The sequence below is a fragment of the Artemia sp. Qi Xiang Cuo genome, chromosome 11 (genome assembly GCF_049724085.1).
Source record: "Artemia sp. Qi Xiang Cuo chromosome 11, ASM4972408v1, whole genome shotgun sequence".
Classification (NCBI taxonomy): Eukaryota; Metazoa; Arthropoda; class Branchiopoda; order Anostraca; family Artemiidae; genus Artemia; species Artemia sp. Qi Xiang Cuo.
Window position 1 is genome coordinate 20,809,268 of NC_142804.1, and position 20,000 is coordinate 20,829,267.

Sequence of the window (20,000 nt, forward strand, 5' to 3'; positions counted from 1 at the left end):
CCTGAAGTAATCTATCCTTTTCTATTTCCGTATTTATCTCTACTTGATAGAATTTACGATCTAAATAATAATCCTTAATTTCACCTAAATCAGCCAGTTGAGAACCTACATTTATCTCTTTACCTTGAACAAGATCAGCATATGCATTTATATCTATAATATCTCGAGGAAATGGATGTAACAATTGATTTAAACTTGTTCTTTCTCCTTTGCCTTGAAGAAGTATTAGCTTTTTCTCCAAAGGGTCTTCATATGGTTTAAAATCCTGTAGATTAATTTCATCATCCACTTCATAATACTTTAGGGCATATGTACGTTGAAAATATTCAGTTAAAGTATTAGTATTTTCTTTACGATTAACTAAAACGATCTTTTTCTTAGAACTTACTTCGGTTATGCTGGACAATAATGAATTATATAGACGTAATAGGCTTTCTTGACTATAAGCCTTATCATCGCATTCTATCGTCAATAAGTTGGTGGCTGAACTCTGGAAAGCGTGCACTACAGCTTCTTTATGTTGCTCACTTCGTAAAACCTCTTCTAGGGCTACGGAAATTCTACTACCTTTCTCTAAACTATAGTCGTTCCTAGTGTTAAGGTACTGCAAAAGTTTTATGCTACTGAATAGGGTTTCTGAAGTTTGTACATACAATACACGTCCATTATCATCATCTAGAAATTGATCTAGTTCAGTTAATACATTTAAGTTCTCAAATGAACCATAGCCAAGGGTTTGTTTGTTATACATTATAGTCATGCTAGCTATTAATATGGACGTGTGAATGTTGTATTCCAATTCTTTGAAGTAACTTACGGCACTTTCCCCATCAATCCAGCCAGAAGGACGACCCCCTTTTTTAAATAGGCCTTTTTCTAGATTTTGTTGATACTGTTCAAATGAATTAATCAATATTTCATTGAAAGGAGTACCTTTCAATGTTTCTTGCTGATTTAGACCACTAAGTTTCTCCTCTAAATCATCTGCTTTAGGATGATTAATTACAAAAACTAGCCGATTTAAAAAGTTTTGTATTTCTTGTTCTTGTTCGGATTTTGTTAAGCGTTGCTGGTCGTTATTTTGACTTTCAAAATCAGAAATCGTTTGAAATAGACTAGTTTTTAGTTTATCACTTATAACATTAATTTGTTTATATTTTTTATAGTTATGTTTTTTAGGTCCTCCTGGTGAAAAATCAAAAATATCTATAATACCTAAAGATGCATCCTTTTTGAATTTAAAGTTTGCTTCCTCTAACTGCTGAGTGTCAAAATAAGCACTGGTAAACAACAATACATACTGAATCTCACCATCTTCGAAATACTTTCTCTTCTTAGCTTCTTCATTATCCTCTGTATTAAAACTCTTTTTGTCTGTAATTTTTCTAATATCCTGTTTAAGGTCAAGGTAAGAAAGGAAGTATTTTTGAACACCAAACTCACCCTTATAAGATTCTAAATCCAAATTGTTTATTTTTTTAGCTTCTCCTTTGTGTTTAACCTTTATTGGAATAATATATTTCTTGCCACTTTCTTTATAGCTAAAAACTACATCATCAAATTTTTGATTATTTGTGTCCCTGCTTTTAACTTCTCTACCAATATTAAATTCACTATTCCTAAATTTTGTTCGTCCTGCTCTTTCTACCATGCAGAATACCATATCTTCATATTTGTCAGCCATTTCACCTCTTAAGATTTGAACAGTTTTTTCTGCAAGGTGATCTTTTTTTGCACTATGATCTTCCAGCATTTTTTTAATGTCTTCATAAATATTTCTGTTATTTAATTTTTTGTTTTTTAATTTTTTTTCTATTAGATTAAAGGCAGTTTCACGGTTGTCAGTTTTGATATCAGTTTGTAGGTTAGTATAACCTAGAAGATATTCAACAACCCTTTTATAGCCTTTTAGAGTAGCTATATGTAACGGAGTATTTTTGTTATCACTAGTAATTGCACTACGTGCATTGATGTCTGCCCCTTGTTCAACAGCATTTTTTATTTTATTCAATCGATATTCTTCGATCTTCTTCGAATGATCTTCATCAATCGATGCTGTATCTCCTTCTAATACGTTTTCGGCCTTCTTCTTCAGTAACTTAGGTGATAAGGCGTCAAAAAGCGCTTTGGTTTCGTCAGAAAGTTCTACCCTTGGGTTTTGCATCTGGAATTCTGGCTAAGCTAATAAGGATGGACTGTTCCGACTATTTTGTCCTCTATCAAATGAAGCAGAACTTAAATGGTGAGCAGTGTCACGTTTGTCCAATCTGTCATTAGGGTATTTCCAAAATACCTGGAAGAAAATAGAAGATTTTGAAAAGATTTTGATTTACAAAAAGTACTAGCTTTTATATTGATGGACTGTTTAAAGGGTTCTAGGCGAATGCCCCCCTGGAAAATATCCTCCGCGGAAAATATCCTCCGCGGAAAATAACCCCCACGAAAAATACCCCCCCCCCGGAAAATACCCCCCCCCCCGTGGAAAATAAGGCTTTCCAAATTTGAGAATTTTATTTGAGTTTTATTTTTTTTTAATTTCCGTAGGGGGAGGAATTTTGGTACTTGTGTATTATGCACCACTCACTCAAGTTTATGCTGTGTAAAATTCGAGAACACACCAGTTTTTTTTTTTTTAGTTTCTTCGTTACTTTAGAAATAAATTTGCGCTATAGATTTGCACATTAGGGGGGGGGGGTGAGCATAGCGGGTCTGCATGCAAAATGTGTTTGGAACAATTATTCTGCATATTAGATAGATAGATAAATAATTGTATTTTAAAGCCAAATATACGGCCATGAACACAGTAAAGCAACATAAATGAAAGGCATAAATAACATAAACGTTGATCAGCGATCAAACAGTTCGTGGTAACGAACTACAAGTAAGGAGCGACCCGGCTCAATAGTAACCGAAACTATAAAAAAAAAGAATTTTGATACCAAAAGATACATCAAAAGAATTGGATCTTTATGCTGATTTCAAGTAAAAAAGTTTCATCAAGTTTAGTCTTGTACATAAAAAGTTACGAGCCTGAAAATATTTGCCTCATTTTCGAAAAAAAGAAAAACACCCCTAAAAGGGATAGAATCTTAATGAAAAACATACCACAAGATTAAGCGCAACAGAAAACCCTACTGTAGATGTTTCAAGCTCCTATCTGCAAAAATGTGGAATTTTGTATTTTTTGCCAGAAGAAAGATCACCGATGTGTGTTTATTTGTTTGTTGTTTATTTTCCAGGGGTGACCGTATCAATCCAGTAGTCCTAGATAATCGTGAGAGGGCTCATTTGAACGGAAATTAAAAGTTCTAGTGCCCTTTCTAAGTGACCAAAAAAAATTGAAGGCAACTTGGCCCCCTCCCACACTAATTTTTTTTCCCGAAGTCACCCAATAAAAGTTTTTAGATAGCCCTTTTGTTCAGCATAGTCGAAAATTTAATAAATATGTCTTTGAGGATGACTTAATCCCCCACAACTCCCAGGGGAATGGCTGTAAACTATGAACTTTGCCCATTGTTTATATATAGTATTAATTATTGGAAAGTATACAGACGTTTTCAGGAGGGATTGTTTTTGGTAGAGGGGGAGGGTCGGAGGAGGGGTTACCTGGAAGGATCTTTCCTTGGGGGACGGGAAATTTCTATGAAGGGACACCGGATTTCCCAGCATTATTTAAAAAACGATCCGAAATTAAATAAAAAAACAAGTTTTTTCAAGTGAAACTAAGGAGTAGCATTAAAACTTAAAACGAACGGAAATGATTACGTATATTAGGGGGTTCGCCCCCTAGTCAATACCTCAATCTTTACGCCAATTTTTTTTTTAGTACTTTCAAAAGAGCTGTCTAGTCTAATTAAACAGGTTTTTTGATACATGGATTTGTGATTAAAACAAAACTGGAACTTTAGCGTAATACTTAAACCCATAATACACAGGTAACACAATTCCTCCCATTTACAGAAATTAAGAAAATAATACTCAAATGAAACTCTCAAATTGAGAAAACCTTCTTTTCCAGGGGGGGGGGGGCCGTTTTCGGGGGAGTATTTTCCACGGGGAAGTATTTTCCGCGGGGGAGTATTTTCCACGGGGGAGTATTTTCCGCGTGGGGGGTATTTTACGGGAGGGTACTTTCCGGTGGGGGTATTCGCCGGGGGTTATTCGCCGGGGGGGGGGGGTATTCACCGGGGGGATAACGCAGGCCACCGTTTAAAGACTTATGGAACGTTATCTCCTCTTCTGTTGGTGGTAAACTGTTTGTTTCAAGTTTAACTTGATTAGTCATTATAATTTCAGTTTAGATAATTTCGGAGACCACAATGCCTTTCCATGACGATAAATTAATAAAAGTTCAAATAGGGATCAAATCATTTCAATAGACAGTGATTTTCACGAACAGTGATAAAATTTGACAAAAAATACTAGATATTTCGGTCACATATGCAGTGCCCGTCATCAGTAGTAAAACTAAACTTTAGTTTTAGTTTAGTACTGATGACGGTCACTGCATATGTGACCAAAATATCTAGTATTTTTGTCAAATTTTATCACTGTTTGTGAAAAACACCGTCTATTAAAAGTATTTTATCCCTATTTGAACTGAACTCGTTTTAAGATTTATTTATTCATTTATATTAGTACAACAAAAGAATAAAAACGAAAGCAATACTAAACCGGAAGAATGGAACAACAAGTACAGTGCAAGAAGATATAAGAAAACTAGAAACGATATTTTTTTTTTAAGAAAACCAAAAACAATTGACCACTCCCCCCTCCCAACCACGCACAAAAAAACAGATGTATTTAAGCAATTCCAACCCCATCCAGGTAAAAAAAATTCCAGTCTAATGCAGGTAAAATTTTAATTACTTTTAGTTTTATTGACGAGCGAATTTGATTTTCCCCTTCTCTTCTTCACTTGATTAGTTGCAATTCCTTTTTTCTTATTGTTAGACGTTTCTATTCTTTTCTGTTTTTTTTCGGCATTTTATCGGCCTCGTTTGACGGATTTAAAGATATTTAGCGGTCAATTTTTATCTTTCCTTGTCCTTTATTGGTGGCTGGCGTTTACCCCCCCCCCCCCGGAAAATGCACACCACGGGAAATAGCCCCCCCCCACAGAAAATACCCCCCTCCCAAAAAAAAACAAAGAAGATACCCCCCTCCCTCTCGGAAAGCATTTAATGTAGTGAAATCAAACGAATCCACTCTTTTGGCTGAAACTAAAGCAAGAAAGTCTATTACTTGCAGCGAATTATTAACGCTCCAACATGGATTAAACTTAGAAATTTTTTTAATTTCCGAGCAATATGCCTCAAATTTATTTTTGATTTCTCCTAAAATACACGACAGGCCAGTAGCCGCAACTCTGGTTGGGCATCTTACTGCAACCGCAATAAAGCGTGGTTTCGGGGGATTTTTATGAAATTTTGCCGTCCAATATAAAAACAGAAAATTATCTTGAACCTTTTTATACGTATTTGTTGCACTAAGCTTCTTTGTTAAAACGTCACAAAATAGCTTCTGACAAATTATTGCAAAATTATTGTTCACTTTATCAATGGGTACAATTACAAAATCCTTCTTTATATTAGCAATCGCTTGTTTTATCTTAGAATTATAAAAAACTACCTCATTATTATGTTTATTTGTCCTCTCATATATCTTATTTATACCCTTATTAATAATCAAATTTGAAAACTATTTTTATTAATTTTCTCTTTTTTGCACCAATTATCGATAAATATTTCTAGATTATTATTTAACCCACTAAGCACATTCGAGGGTTTTAGATAATTTGAAAGACGGAGTTTAGCCCCCATTTTCATTATATTCTGCAATTCTATTTTCTTTATTATTGCTAAATCAACTGTAATAATATGTGCGTAAGTTGGATTAACAGATGATAACAATTGGTCACACTTACAAATAGGTTTCCAATTCGGTTTGGCTTTTGTAAAAAATGCTAGTGCAATTGGATCATGGACAAGTTCCCCAAACAAACTTGAAATGTTTTGACTTTTATCTCTTGTACATACAGTAGATGGAATTCCACTTACAATACATCCTCTGATTAATCCTACATGACCGTATGTGAATTGACAATGCATTTCTTAGTTCGAGATTTGCAACTATTTGAAAATAGTATAACCGATACAAAGTTGGCAAAAACTCATGGTATCATTGTACTGGATTTGTCTGGAACTCAAGATATGAGTATTGTCCGAACAGGCATTGTACGCTTAGAGTGTACCTATGACGGGGCATTGACAGAGAATATAGTATTATTCTCGCTAAATCAATATGAAAGCTATTGGGAAATTACTCCCGATGGCATTGTTCTATTAGACTTGGCATCATGAACACAAAACAAATAATCAATGTATTCAATTTGAATCCGTACCATGTCCAAATACAAAGCTATTGCATTCCGTCTGATTTCCTTGAACATGTTCATAACGCTAGCAAAATCATTATCATTGTTAATAGTAGTCTGTCAACTGTAAAGGCGGGCCATGGGCTACTCATCTTTCAAACAGCCTGAAATATACAATTTTTCAATCCTCTTGGCATTCTGTATACATTCTAGACACCCCAAATAATAAGCTTTCTTGAACAAAGTGGGAAATATATTATTCAAAATCAGATGCAAGTAAAAGATTTATTGATGAAAAGTTGTGGTTTTCATGTCTTACTATATTTTGTTTTTCGAAATCGTGGCTATACTTATAGTGAGCTTCTCAGAATTTTTGTAGACAATCCTCGATTGAACGACTTAATCATAGGCAGTGCAATAGCGCTGCCTAAGAAAAGAATGATGTTGGCACAATGTATTATTTATTAATTTTTTTTTACTTCTTGGTCTTAGACCTGGGCACTTCGTATCAAAGGATTTGTCGTAGAAACTTGAAAAGGGCTCATTCGATGGCAAATTAGAGTGGCTTCTGCCCTTTTTAATAGTCGAAAGTGATTTGAGGGCAAGTAACCCCCCTCTCAGGCCCACCATTAGGTGTATATAAGGTGCTTATAGAAAGTGTTGTTTTGGAAACTCTAAAAGGCCTCATTCGATCGGAAATTGAAAGGGTTAATGCTCTTTTTAATAGCCGAAAGGGATTAGAAGACTTGAAATTTTTATAGTACAGAAAGATGTGGGTAAAATGTATTAATTTTTTTTTCTTGTTTTTGTTTGGACGAGGGCAGTTCGTATTGAAGGAGTTATCTCAGGAACTTCAAAGAGGGCTATTAAAATTCCTTTTTTGACAGTCAAAAGTGATGGGAGGGCAAATAGTCACCCTCCCAAGCCCGTCCTCCCATTTGCCCATTATGTTTAAAAACTCAATGTTGCCTTAATATTCAATCAAAATGCACTGTGTTAATGCTAATTCCCAATAAGGCATCTCAGCAGTATCCCAAGAACGACTGAGGATATTATGTTCAATTTTTCAGGGCTACTTCTGCTCTTAAAATTTAACAAAATCAAAATAGCGTAAGTATATCCAAGCTGTCAAAGAAAGTAAATAGATTTTTTTTGCTACTCGTATCAAGTTTTCTATTTCAGGTCAACTAGAGGAGGTATGAAACTAAATTAAACACTACTATGCATGTCCTGATTTTTCAAAGGGTTCATGTTGTTAAAAATTGCTGAAAATTTTTCTCCAGCATACAAATAGCAGGTCCAACTATAAAGTCTTAAAAAACGAAAAGAATTAAAGAATTATTTTCTTTTTCCCTGAAAAATCTATGTCAATATAAAACAAATAAAAATTAATTTTAAAACTTTTTCCACAAAATAATTTTTTCAAAGAAAAGTAAAGAACTCCATTAAACCAAAAATGAGCAAAAATAAAATCAAATAATCTACCATGCGTGAAACTACCACAAATCAGCATCGATAAATAAATGAAACCCAAAACAAACAGAAATGACAATAAATAAGCAAGTCAAACTCAAAAAGAGCAGAAATTCACATGAGTAGGGTTCAAAATCCCTATGCCTTCTCAAGGCCAGAACTTAATTTGCACTTTACTGAAAAAAAATACAAATGAATGTGTATTGTCAGTTTAATATACATATACTGATATTTACTAATAAAAGTGTTAATATTATTTGATTTATTAAAGTTTTAAAAATGAAAAATTTATATTTTTTCAGTAAAGTGCAAACTATGTTTTGGTCTTGGGCTTTGTTTTTTTTCACTGGTAGAGTTAGTAATGTCAGCCATACTTCTGTCTTTCTTCATTAATATTTTGGTTAAATTTAGTTAGATGTGTCAGTGAATTAGGTTACTTTACCTTAGGAATTTATTCAACGCTGTTACTTCTTATTCTGAGTTGTCTTGGGCTGCGCAAAAATTCTTATTTTCTTCTAAAAGAAAGAGGATATACTGTCTTGGGACTTTGGATTGCAGAGCTTTATTTGACACGCTGAGTAATTTAGTTACTTGAGTATACTTTGGTAATTTCATTAGGAACCATTAAGAGACTAGAAGGATTAATTTTAAGATATATAATTCGGGATAATAGATTTATGCAAAAAAAGGGTTTTATAAGAAAAATTAAAATTTTTTTTAATTTTTAACAAATTACACCATTTTAAAAATCTGGGCACACATAGCAGTGTTTAATTTAGTTTCATATTTCCTCTAGTTGACCTTAAAATAGAAACTTGATACCATTCGCAAAAAAGATATGTTTACTTTTTTTGATAGCTTGGATAGTAGAACCCCCCTAATATCTCCCAAACGACACCACTGCTGCCATCTACAATTTAGTCTAACGCTGAAGGACTATAATTTATGCATGTTTTTATGGGTTTTGTCACTGAGAATAAAAAACAGGATTTTTCTCACTTTGATGTATTTTCATGGTTTATTAATGTCTAACCTGTCAAGGTCAATTGATTTGTTGATGTTCGTCCAGAAGAATTGTCTCCGGGTAAAGTTTGCACATGTGCATTGACGATCGGGAAGACATATATTGATCTTAGAGATGAAGAGATTAACGCGGGAAAGGGTTTCCTAGGAATTTCAAATGTGACAGCGCAGGGATGCCAAAACAAAAGGAACACGCAGAAATTAAGTTTAGGGATTATGTGAGCGAAACCGTTTGAGGCATTTCAGAAGATGATTTTAGAAGATGATTTAGAAGAGGATTTGAGGTTGAAACTCAGTGGTCGTTATAATACACAAGTTCCATTTGAAGAGTCTTGTGAGGTCCCCATCCCCAACAACCCCCCTACCCCAACCCCCCTACCCCCACCCCAAAGGACCCCGACCCCCTTACCCCAACCCCGACGGAACCCCCCGGTCCCCAAAGGCCCCCGGGCCCCCAAAAACCCCCGGACCCCCAAAGGCCCCCTTGTCCCCCAATTGTCACCGATCCCCCAAAGGCCCCCCGATCCCCCAAAGGCCCCCCGAACCCCTAAATACCCCCCGAGCCCTAAAAGGGCCCCGGGCCCCCAAATGACCCCGGCCCCCAAAGTGCCCTGGGCCCCCACATTTTTTAAATACTTTTGATTCTATTTGTTTGCATGTCTGGGTTGATGTTTGCAAGTTCAAGAATTTGTCTTTGTTGGTTTGAATGTCTAAAGTGTCTGTCATTCTTGTTTTGGGTGTCTGGTTCTATTTGTTGGCATGTCTGGATTGGTGTTTGCAAGTCCAAGAATTTGTCTTTGTTGGTTTGAATGTCTAAAGTGTCTGTCTTTCTCTGATTGGGATGTCTGATTCTATTTGTTTGCATGTCGGGGTTGATGTTTGCAAGTCCAAGACTTTGTCTTTGTTGGTTTGAATGTCTATAGTGTCTGTCTTTCTCTGTTTGTGTGTTTGATTCTATTTGTTTACATGTCTGGGTTGATGTTTGCAAGTCCAAATATTTGTCTTTGTTTGTTTAAATTTCAAAAGTGTCTGTCTTTCTCTGTTTGTGTGTCTGATTCTATTGTTTGCATGTCTAGGTTGGTGTTTACAAGTCCAACTATTTGTATTTGTTGGTTTGAATTTTTAGAGTGTCTGTCTTTCTCAGTTTGTGTGTCTGATTCTATCTGTTTGCATGTCTGGGTTGGTGTTTACAAGTCCAAGAATATCTCTGTTTTTGTGTCTGATTCTATTTGTTTGCATGTCTGGGTTGGTTTTTGCAAGTTCAAGTATTTGTCATTGTTGGTTTGAATGACTAAGGTGTCTTTCTTTCTCTGTTTTGGGTGTTTGATTCTATTTGTTTGCATGTCTGGGATGATGTTTGCAAGTCCAAGAATTTGTCTTTGTTAGTTTGAATGTCTAAAGTGTCTGTCTTTCACTGTTTGTGTGTCTGATTCTATTTCTTGTATGTCTGGGTTGGTGTTTCCATGTCCAAGTACTTTTCTTTGTTGGTTTGAATGTCTATAGTGTGTATCTTTCTCTGTTTGGGTGTTTGATTCGATTTGTTTGCATGTCTAGGTTGATGTTTGCAAGTCGAAGAATTTGTCTTTGTTGGTTTGAATGTCAAAAGTGTCTGCCTTTCTCTGTTTGTGTGTCTGATTCCATTTGTTTGCATGTCTGGGTTGGTGTTTACAAGTCCAACTATTTGTATTTGTTGGTTTGAATTTTTAGAGTGTCTGTCTTTCTCAGTTTGTGTGTCTGATTCTATCTGTTTGCATGTCTGGGTTGGTGTTTACAAGTCCAAGAATATCTCTGTTTGTGTGTCTGATTCTATTTGTTTGCATGTCTGGGTTGGTGTTTGCAAGTCCAAGTATTTGTCATTTTTGGTTTGAATGTCTAAAGTGTCTGTCTTTCTCTGTTTGTGTGTCTGATTCTATTTATTTGCGTGTCTGGGATGGTGTTTGCAAGTCCAAGAATTTGTCTTTGTTGGTTTGAATGTCTAAAGTGTATGTCTTTCACTGTTTGTGAGTCTGATTCTATTTGTTTGTATTTCTGGGTTGGTGTTTCCATGTCCAAGAATTTGTCATTGATGGTTTGAATGTCTAAAGTGTCTGTCTTTCTAAGTTTGTGTGTCTGATTCTATTTGTTGGCATGTCAGGGCTGGTGTTTGCAAGTCCAAGAATTTGTCTTTGTTGGTTTGAATGTCTAAAGTGTCTGTCTTTCTCTCTTTGTGTGTCTGATTCTATTTGTTTGCTTGTTTGGGTTTTTGTTTGCAAGTCCAAGAATTTGTCTTTGTTGGTTTGAATGTCTATAGTGTCTGTCTTTCTCTGTTTATGTGCCCGATTCTATTTGTTTGCATGTCTAGTGTGGTGTTTGCAAGTCCAAATATTTGTCTTTGTTGGTTTGAATGTCTAAAGTGTCTGTCTTTCTCTGTTTATGTATCTGATTCTATATGGTTGCATGTCTGGGTTGGTTTTTGCAAGTCCAAGAGTTTGTCTTTGATGGTTTGAATGTCTAAAGTGTCTGTCTTTCTCTGTTTGTATGTCTGATTCTATTTGTTTGCCTGTCTGGGTTGGTGTTTACAAGTCCAAGAATTTGTCTTTGTTGGTTTGAATGTCTAAAGTGTCTGTCTTTTTCTGTTTGTGTGTCTGATTCTATTTCTTTGCATGTCTGGGTTGGTGTTTTCAAGTTCAAGTATTTGTCTTTGTTGGTTTGAATGTCTAAACTGTCTTTTTTTCTCTTTTTGTGTGTCTGATTCTATTTGTTTGAATGTCTGGGATAGTGTTTGCAAGTCCAAGAATTTGTCTTTGTTGGTTTGAATTTCTAAAGTGTATGTCTTTCACTGTTGGTGTGACTGATTCTATTTGTTTTCATGTCTGGGTTGGTGTTCCATGTCCAAGAATTTGTCATTCATGGTTTGAATGTCTAAAGTGTCTGTCTTTCTCTGTTTGTGCGTCTGATTCTATTTGTTGGCATGTCTGGGATGCGGTTTGCAAGTCCAAGAATTTGTCTTTGATGGTTTGAAAGTCTAAAGTTTCTGTCCTTCTCTGTTTGTGTAACTGATTCTATTTGATTGCACGTCTGGGTTGATTTTTGCAAATTCAAAAATCTGGCTTTGTTGGTTTGAATGTCTAAAGTGTCTGTCTTTCTCTGTTTGTGTGTCCGATGCTATTTGTTTGCATGTCTGGGTTGGTGTTTGCTAGTCCAAGAATTTGTCTTTGTTGGTTTGAATGTCTAAATTGTCTGTCTTTCTCTGTTTGTGTGTCTGATTCTATTTGTTTGCATGTTTGGCTTGGTGTTTGCATGTCCGAGAATTTGTTTTTGATTGTTTGAATGTCTAAAGTGTCTGTCTTTCTCTGTTTGTGTGTCTGATTCTATTTGTTTGCCTGTCTGGGTTGGTGTTTACCAGTCCAAGAATTTGTATTTGGTGGTTTGAATATCTAGAGTGTTTGTCTTTCTATGTTTGTGTGTCTGATTCTATTTGTTTGCATGTCTGGGTAGGTGTTTGCAATTCCAAGTATTTGTCTTTGTTGGTTTTAATGTCTAAAGTGTCTTTTTTCTCTTTTTGTGTGTCTGATTCTATTTGTTTGAATGTCTGGGATAGTGTTTGCAAGTCCAAGAATTTGTCTTTGTTGGTTTGAATTTCTAAAGTGTATGTCTTTCACTGTTGGTGTGACTGATTCTATTTGTTTTCATGTCTGGGTTGGTGTTCCATGTCCAAGAATTTGTCATTCATGGTTTGAATGTCTAAAGTGTCTGTCTTTCTCTGTTTGTGCGTCTGATTCTATTTGTTGGCATGTCTGGGATGGTGTTTGCAAGTCCAAGAATTTGTCTTTGATGGTTTGAAAGTCTAAAGTGTCTGTCTTTCTCTGTTTGTGTGTCTGATTCTATTTGTTGACATGTCTGGGTTGATGTTTGCAAGTCCAAAAATTTGTCTTTGTTGGTTGGAATGTCTAAAGTGTCTGTCTTTCTCTGTTTGTGTGTCCGATTCTATTTGTTTGCATGTCTGGGTTGGTGTTTGCTAGTCCAAGAATTTGTCTTTGTTGGTTTGAATGTCTAAATTGTCTGTCTTTCTCTATTTGTGTGTCAGATTCTATTTGTTTGCATGTCTGGCTTAGTGTTTGCATGTCCGAGAATTTGTCTTTGTTTGTTTGAATGTCTAAAGTGTCTGTCTTTCTCTGTTTGTTTGTCTGATTCTATTTGTTTGCCTATCTGGGTTGGTGTTTGCTAGTCCAAGAATTTGTCTTTGTTGGTTTGAATGTCTAAATTGTCTGTCTTTTTCTATTTGTGTGTCCGATTCTAATTGTTTGCATGTCTGGGTTGGTGTTTGCAAGTACAAGAATTAGTCTTTGTTGGTTTGAATGTCTAAAGTGTCTTACGTGCACGCACACACGGAAACATTAAAACCAAGGGGTTCTCTTACGTGCTGAATCTTAAATTTTAATTTTAAAGGAGATTATTTGACCTTTTGGGGGTAATTTACACTAGGTTACAGTATCTGCATTAACGGTAGGTTTATTTAGGTTCACTTAGCACGGCGCACCATGCTAAGTGAACCTAAATGAACCTAACGTGAATGCAGATACTGTAACCTAGTGTAACCGAACCTAACCTAACCACCGCACGGAACCTAGTGTAAATTAAGCCCAAAAGGTCAAATAATCTCCTTGAAAATTACAATTTCATATTCAGCACGTAGGAGAACCCCATGGTTTTGATGTTTCCGTGTGTGCGTGCACGTAAGACACTTTAGAAATTCAAATCGACAAAGAAAAATACTTGGACTTGCAAACACCAACCCAGACATGCAAACAAATAGAATCAGACACACGCACAGAGAAAGAAAGACACTTTAGACATTCAAACCAACAAAGACAAATTCTTGAACTTGCAAACACCAACCCAGATATGTAAACAAATAGAATCAGACACACAAACAGAGAAAGACAGACACTTTAGACATTCAAACCATCAAAGACAAATTCTTGGACTTGCAAACATCAACCCAGACATGTAAACAAATAGAATCAAACACCCAAACATAGAAAGACAAACACTTTAGACATTCAAACCATCAAAGACAAATTCTTGGATTTGCAAACACTAACCTAGACATGTAAACAAATAGAATCAAACACACAAACAGAGAAAGACAGACACATTAGGCATTCAAACCAACAAAGACAAATACTTGGACTTGCAAACATTAGCCCAGACATGCAAACAAATAGAATTAGACACATAAACAGAGAAAGACAGACACTTTATACATTAAAACCAACAAAGACAAATAGTTGGACTTGCAAACACCAACCCAGACATGCAAACAAATAGAATCAGACATACAAACAGAGAAAGACAGACCCTTTAGACATTCCAACCAACAAAGACAAATTCTTGGACTTGAAAACACCAACCCAAACATGCAAACAAATAGAATCAGACACAGAAACAGAGAAAGACATACACTTTAGACATTCAAACCAACAAAGACAAATTCTTGAACTTGCAAACACCAACCCAGACATGCAAACAAATATATACAGACACACAAACAGATAAAGACAGACACTTTAGACATTCAAACCAACAAAGACAAATTCTTGAACTTGCAAACACCAACCCAGACATGCCAACAAATATATTCAAACACTAAAACAGGTAAATACAGAAACTTTATACATTCAAACCAACAAAGACAAATACTTGGACTTCTAAAAATCAACTCAGACATGCAAAAAAATAGAATCAGAAACACAAACAGAGAAAGAAAGACACTTTATACATTCAAACCAAAAAAGACAAATACTTTGGCTTCTAAACACCAACCTAGGCATGCAACCAAATAGAATCAGACACACAAACAGAGAAAGACAGACATTTTAGACATTCAAACCAACAAAGACAAATTCTTGGACTTGCAAACACCAACCCAGGCATGCAACCAAATAGAATCAAACACCCAAACCGAGAAAGAGAGACACTTGAGACATTCAACCAACAAAGACAAATATTTGGACTTGCAAACACCAACCCAGACATGCAAACAAATAGAATCAGAAACACAAACAGTGAAAGACAGACACTATGGCATTCAAACCAACAAAGACAAATTCTTGGACTTGCAACACCAACCCAGACATGCAAACAAATAGAGTCAGACCCACAAACAGAGAAAGACAGACACTTTAGACATTCAAACCAACAAAGACAAATTCTTGGACTTGCAAACACCAGCCCTGATATTCAAACAAATAGAATCAGACATACAAACAGAGAAAAACAGACACGTTAGACATTCAAACCATCCAAGACAAATTCTTGGACTTGCAAAAACCAACCCAGACATGCAAACAAATAGAGTTGGGCACATAAACAGAGAAAGACAGACACTTTAGACATTCGACCCAACAATGACAAATACTTGGACTTGTAAACATCAACCCAGACATGCAAACAAATAGAATCAGGAACACAAACAGAGAAAGACAGACACTTTAGACATTCAAACCAACAATGAAAAATACTTGGACTTGCAAACATCAACCCAAAGATGCAAACAAATAGAATCAGACACACAAACAGAGAATGACAGACACTTTAGACATCCAAACCAACAATGACAAATTCCTGGACTTGCAAACACCAACCCGGAAATGAAAACAATAGAATCAGAAACACCAACAGAGAAACACATACACTTTAGACATTCCAACCAACAAAGACAAATTTTTGGACTTGCAAACATCAACCCAGACATGTAATCAAATAGAATCAGTCAAGTAAACAGAGAAAGACAGAAACTTTAGACTTTCAAACCATCAAAGACAAATTCTTCGAATTGCAAACACATTGCCGGACATGCAAACAAATAAAATCAGACACACAAACAGAGGAAGACAGACACTTTAGACTTTCAAACCAACAATGACAAATACTTGGACTTGCAAACACCAAACCAGACATGCAAACAAATAGAATCAGACACACAAACAGAGATATACTTGGACTTGCAAACACCAACCCAGACATGCAAACAAATATAATCAGACACACAAACTGAGAAAGTCAGACACTCTAGACATTCAAACCAACAAAGACAAATAGTTGGACTTGTAAACACCAACCCAGACATGCAAACAAATAGAGTCAGACACACAAACAGAGAAAGACAGACACTTTTGACATTCAACCAACAAAGACAAATTCTTCGACTTGCGAACATCAACCTAGACATGAAAACAAATAGAATAAAATAACCAAACCGAGAAAGAAAGACACTTTAGACATTCAAACCAACAAAGACAAATTCTAAGACTTGCAAAAACCAACCCAGACATGTAAACAAATAGAATCAGACACACAAACAGAGAAAGACAGACACTTTAACATTCAAACCAACAAAGACAAATACTTGGAATTGCAAACACTAACCCAGACATGCAAACAAATAGAATCGGACACATAAACAGAGAAACACAGACACTTTAGACATTCAAACCATCAATTACAAATTCTTGGACTTGAAAACACCAACCCATACATGCAAACAAATAGAATCAGACACAAAAACAGAGAAAGACAGACACTTTAGACATTCAAACCAACAAAGACACATACTTGGAAATGCAAACACCAACCCAGACATGCAAACAAATTGAATAAGACACGCAAACAAAGAAAGACAGACACTTTAGACATTCAAACCAACAAAGACAAATAGTTGGACTTGCAAACACCAAGCCAGACATGCAAACAAATAGAATCAGACATACAAACAGAGAAAGACATACACTTTAGACATTCAAACCAACAAAGACAAATTGTTGAACTTGCAAACACCAACCCAGACATGCAAACAATAGAATCAGACACACAAACAGAGAAGGACAGACACTTTAGACATTCAAACCAACAAAGACAAATTCTTGGACTTGCAAACATCAACCCAGAAATGTAAACAAATAGAATCCGACACATAAATAGAGAAAGACAGACACTTTAATATTTCAAACCATCAAAGACAAATTCTTGGAATTGCAAACACCTTGCCGGACATGCAAACAAATAAAATCAGACACACAAACAGAGGATGCCAGACACTTTAGACTTTCAAACCAACACTGACAAATACTTGGACTTACAAACACCAACCCAGACATGCAAACAAATGCAAACAAATAGAATCAGACACACAAACAGAGATATTCTTGGACTTGCAAACACCAACCCAGACATGCAAACAAATATAATCAGACACACAAACTGAGAAAGACAGACACTATAGACATTCAAACCAACAAAGACAAATAGTTGGACTTGTAAACACCAACCCAGACATGCAAACAAATAGAGTCAGACACACAAACAGAGAAAGGCAGACACTTTTGACATTCAAACCAACAAAGACAAATTCTTCGACTTGCAAACATCAACCTAGACATGCAAACAAATAGAATCAAATACCCAAACCGAGAAAGAAAGACACTTTAGATATTCAAACCAATAAAGACAAATTCTAGGACTTGCAAACACCAACCCAGACATGTAAACAAATAGAATCAGACACACAAACAGAGAAAGACAGACACTTTAGACATTCAAACCAACAAAGACAAATACTTGGAATTGCAAACTTACACAAGAAATGTGAGCGATGGATAGATAGGTAATTATTGTTCTAATAGCGTGACCTAGTACGATTTTCGCGAATAGATAACCGTTAAGTGGGTATATTTCTGGGTTTAGAAGTTTTAGAAATCAGTATAGGTTGAAATATTGAACAATATATGCAAATAATGGATAGTTCTTCAAATGTAAGCTCTCTAATGTTTGATGTAAGTTCATATAATATGACCTTTCGGTGTGTTTTCCAATCAAAAATATGTAAAATACAATGAACTAAGTTCCATTGATTATAAAGGCCTGGCTAGAAAGGAATTGTCGGTGAAAAACTCACAAATTAGCCCTTAATATGGCTTTTCAGTGTTTTTTCCAACGGAAATATGCAAAATACGATGAAATATAGCTCTTAATATGGCTTTTCAGTGTTTTTTCCACTGGAAATATGCAAAATACAATGAAATTACGTTTCCTTGGTTCTAATTCATATCCTTTAATTATGGAAGTCAAGGCCTGGCAAAAAAAGGAATAGGATGGTTCTTTGAAATTGACGGTCACATTCCGCTGGCGCTTCACGACTCAGTCAAAGATTTTGTTTTTCCCTGTATCAATCGACCAGTGACCAGGAGTGTCAAAACAGTTCTATATTTTTCAAAGTGGAGATTAGACATAGGCCTACTTCTTTTGTAGAACTTTATAAATACAACTACTTAGAGCTCCAAAGGGCAACACCAAGCTGCAAAGGGAAACACAACTGCACACGCTCGTCCCTCACCCTAATATGATAAAGGCTTCACTATTTACTGACTCCCTTGAGGTTCCTATATTTCTTTAAACTCTTTTCCTACACTGGGTGTTTGAAATTATCAGCGCTTATCTTATACTACATTTTCTGCATCTTTTTTTATTAATAGTGTTGTTTTCAATGATCATTCAGCTTTTTAAAGACTTACTGTTTAAAATCTTTAAAGCCCTGTCTTACTTGGTTTAATAATTGTCTTATGGATTCCATAGCTTGAAGCTTCATGATTAGATTTCGTCTTGTTTTGATTTACGTATGAGAAATGGTATCAATTCATGAAAAGTAAGAGGGGAGGGTCAGATATATTTCCTAAAACTTATGGGGGGCAATTGACAATTTGAATTTTTCGATGAAAATACCAAAAACCAAATTTTCAAGCAGAATTAAGTCAATAAGTATTTTTCAAAATCCCCCCCCCCATTAATGTCTCTATGTATATATCATTTTTAACCTTATTAATAGTAGATTTAATATTATTATAAAATACCTCTGTTTTATCTACTTCCTATTCAATAGATGCTAAGAACCTGTAATCGAGTATCGCTTAAATGCGAAGATGAATAAGAAAAATACAAGAATTTCTGCTTAAGCGTTATTAGTGATATTCGATACGGTGCGATACGATACGAATTTATTATGTCAAATAACAGGAATTAAATTAACAGTTAAATTAAGAGACAATATAATTTAAATAATCACTCTTCATTGTCACTTATTTACTAAAATGAGACACAAAATAGTGTCGAAAATACAATCTGTATCGGTTGGTAGCCACGCGCTTACACGGCTTGGGTTGTAAGACTATTCGTCTTGTTCGTGTTATCTCCAATATGAAAGGATCCTTATTAGTAATATTTACCAGTTATAATAAACGATTGCACCTTATAAGACAGAGCTCTTTCTACCCCCTTCTTTGTAATGCCAGATAGTCTATTCGTCAACCGATATGAAAAAAAGAATAAACCTTAGCACATCCTCTTTGGTGGGAGAAATGGAAGGGCTCGGGGGGCCTTTGGGGACACGGGGGGGGGGGGTTCTTTGAGGGTTCGAGAGCCTTTGGGAGCCCGGGGGGCCTTTGGAGATCGGGGAAGGGCCTTTGGGGGTTTGGGGGTCCTTTGGAAGCCTGGGGGCCTTTGATGATCAGGGGAGGGCCTTTGGGGGTTCGGGGGACCTTTGGGGACCAGAGGAGGACCTTTGGGGGTCTGGTGGACCTTTGGGGACCGGGGAGGATCTTTGGGGGCTCGGGTATGGCCTTTTGGGGTGTGGGGGGCCCTTGAGCGCCGATTGGTCCTTTGGGAGTCCCGGTGGACCTTTGGGGACGGGGGAAGGGTCTTTGGGAGCCCGGGGTGTCTTTGGGGTCTGGGGGCTCTTTGGGAGCCTGGGGGGGGGGCTCTTGAGGAATACGGGGTTTAGCTACCCGCTGTATAACCTCAAGTAGGTGCCTAGGCAATACGAGCACTTACCAATTATATCAAATAATTTTTTATCGCTCAGAAGCTGAACTCCTATTCATTTGAAAGGAGACTAAGAGCCCATTTGATTTGTAGTGAGTATTGAATCATATCCTAGAGTAAATATCTTTGCAGTTGACCTTTACCCCCTCCCCCCCCTTAACTGTGGGAAAATCTGAATGTTTGTGTCTAGTTATTCTATGACTATAAAAATATCAATTCTGAATCTCATAAATGCTTTTACCAAGGATATTAAATCTTTTATATAATTCTACCA

The 20,000-nt window shown here is 36.1% G+C and overlaps 2 protein-coding genes across 2 annotated transcripts in view; one reads left to right on the plus strand and one right to left on the minus strand.

Annotated features, from left to right (window-relative positions):
* Positions 1-20,000, plus strand: part of LOC148946747 (uncharacterized) — a 535,196-nt gene that overhangs the window by 260,353 nt on the left and 254,843 nt on the right. The gene's annotated exons all lie outside the window — the stretch shown is intronic.
* LOC148946751 (uncharacterized) lies at positions 11-2,187 on the minus strand (the record flags this gene model as incomplete). Its single annotated transcript, XM_089097106.1, has 1 exon — positions 11-2,187. A coding segment is annotated over exon 1 (2,154 nt), but the record flags the coding sequence as incomplete, so codon positions are not given.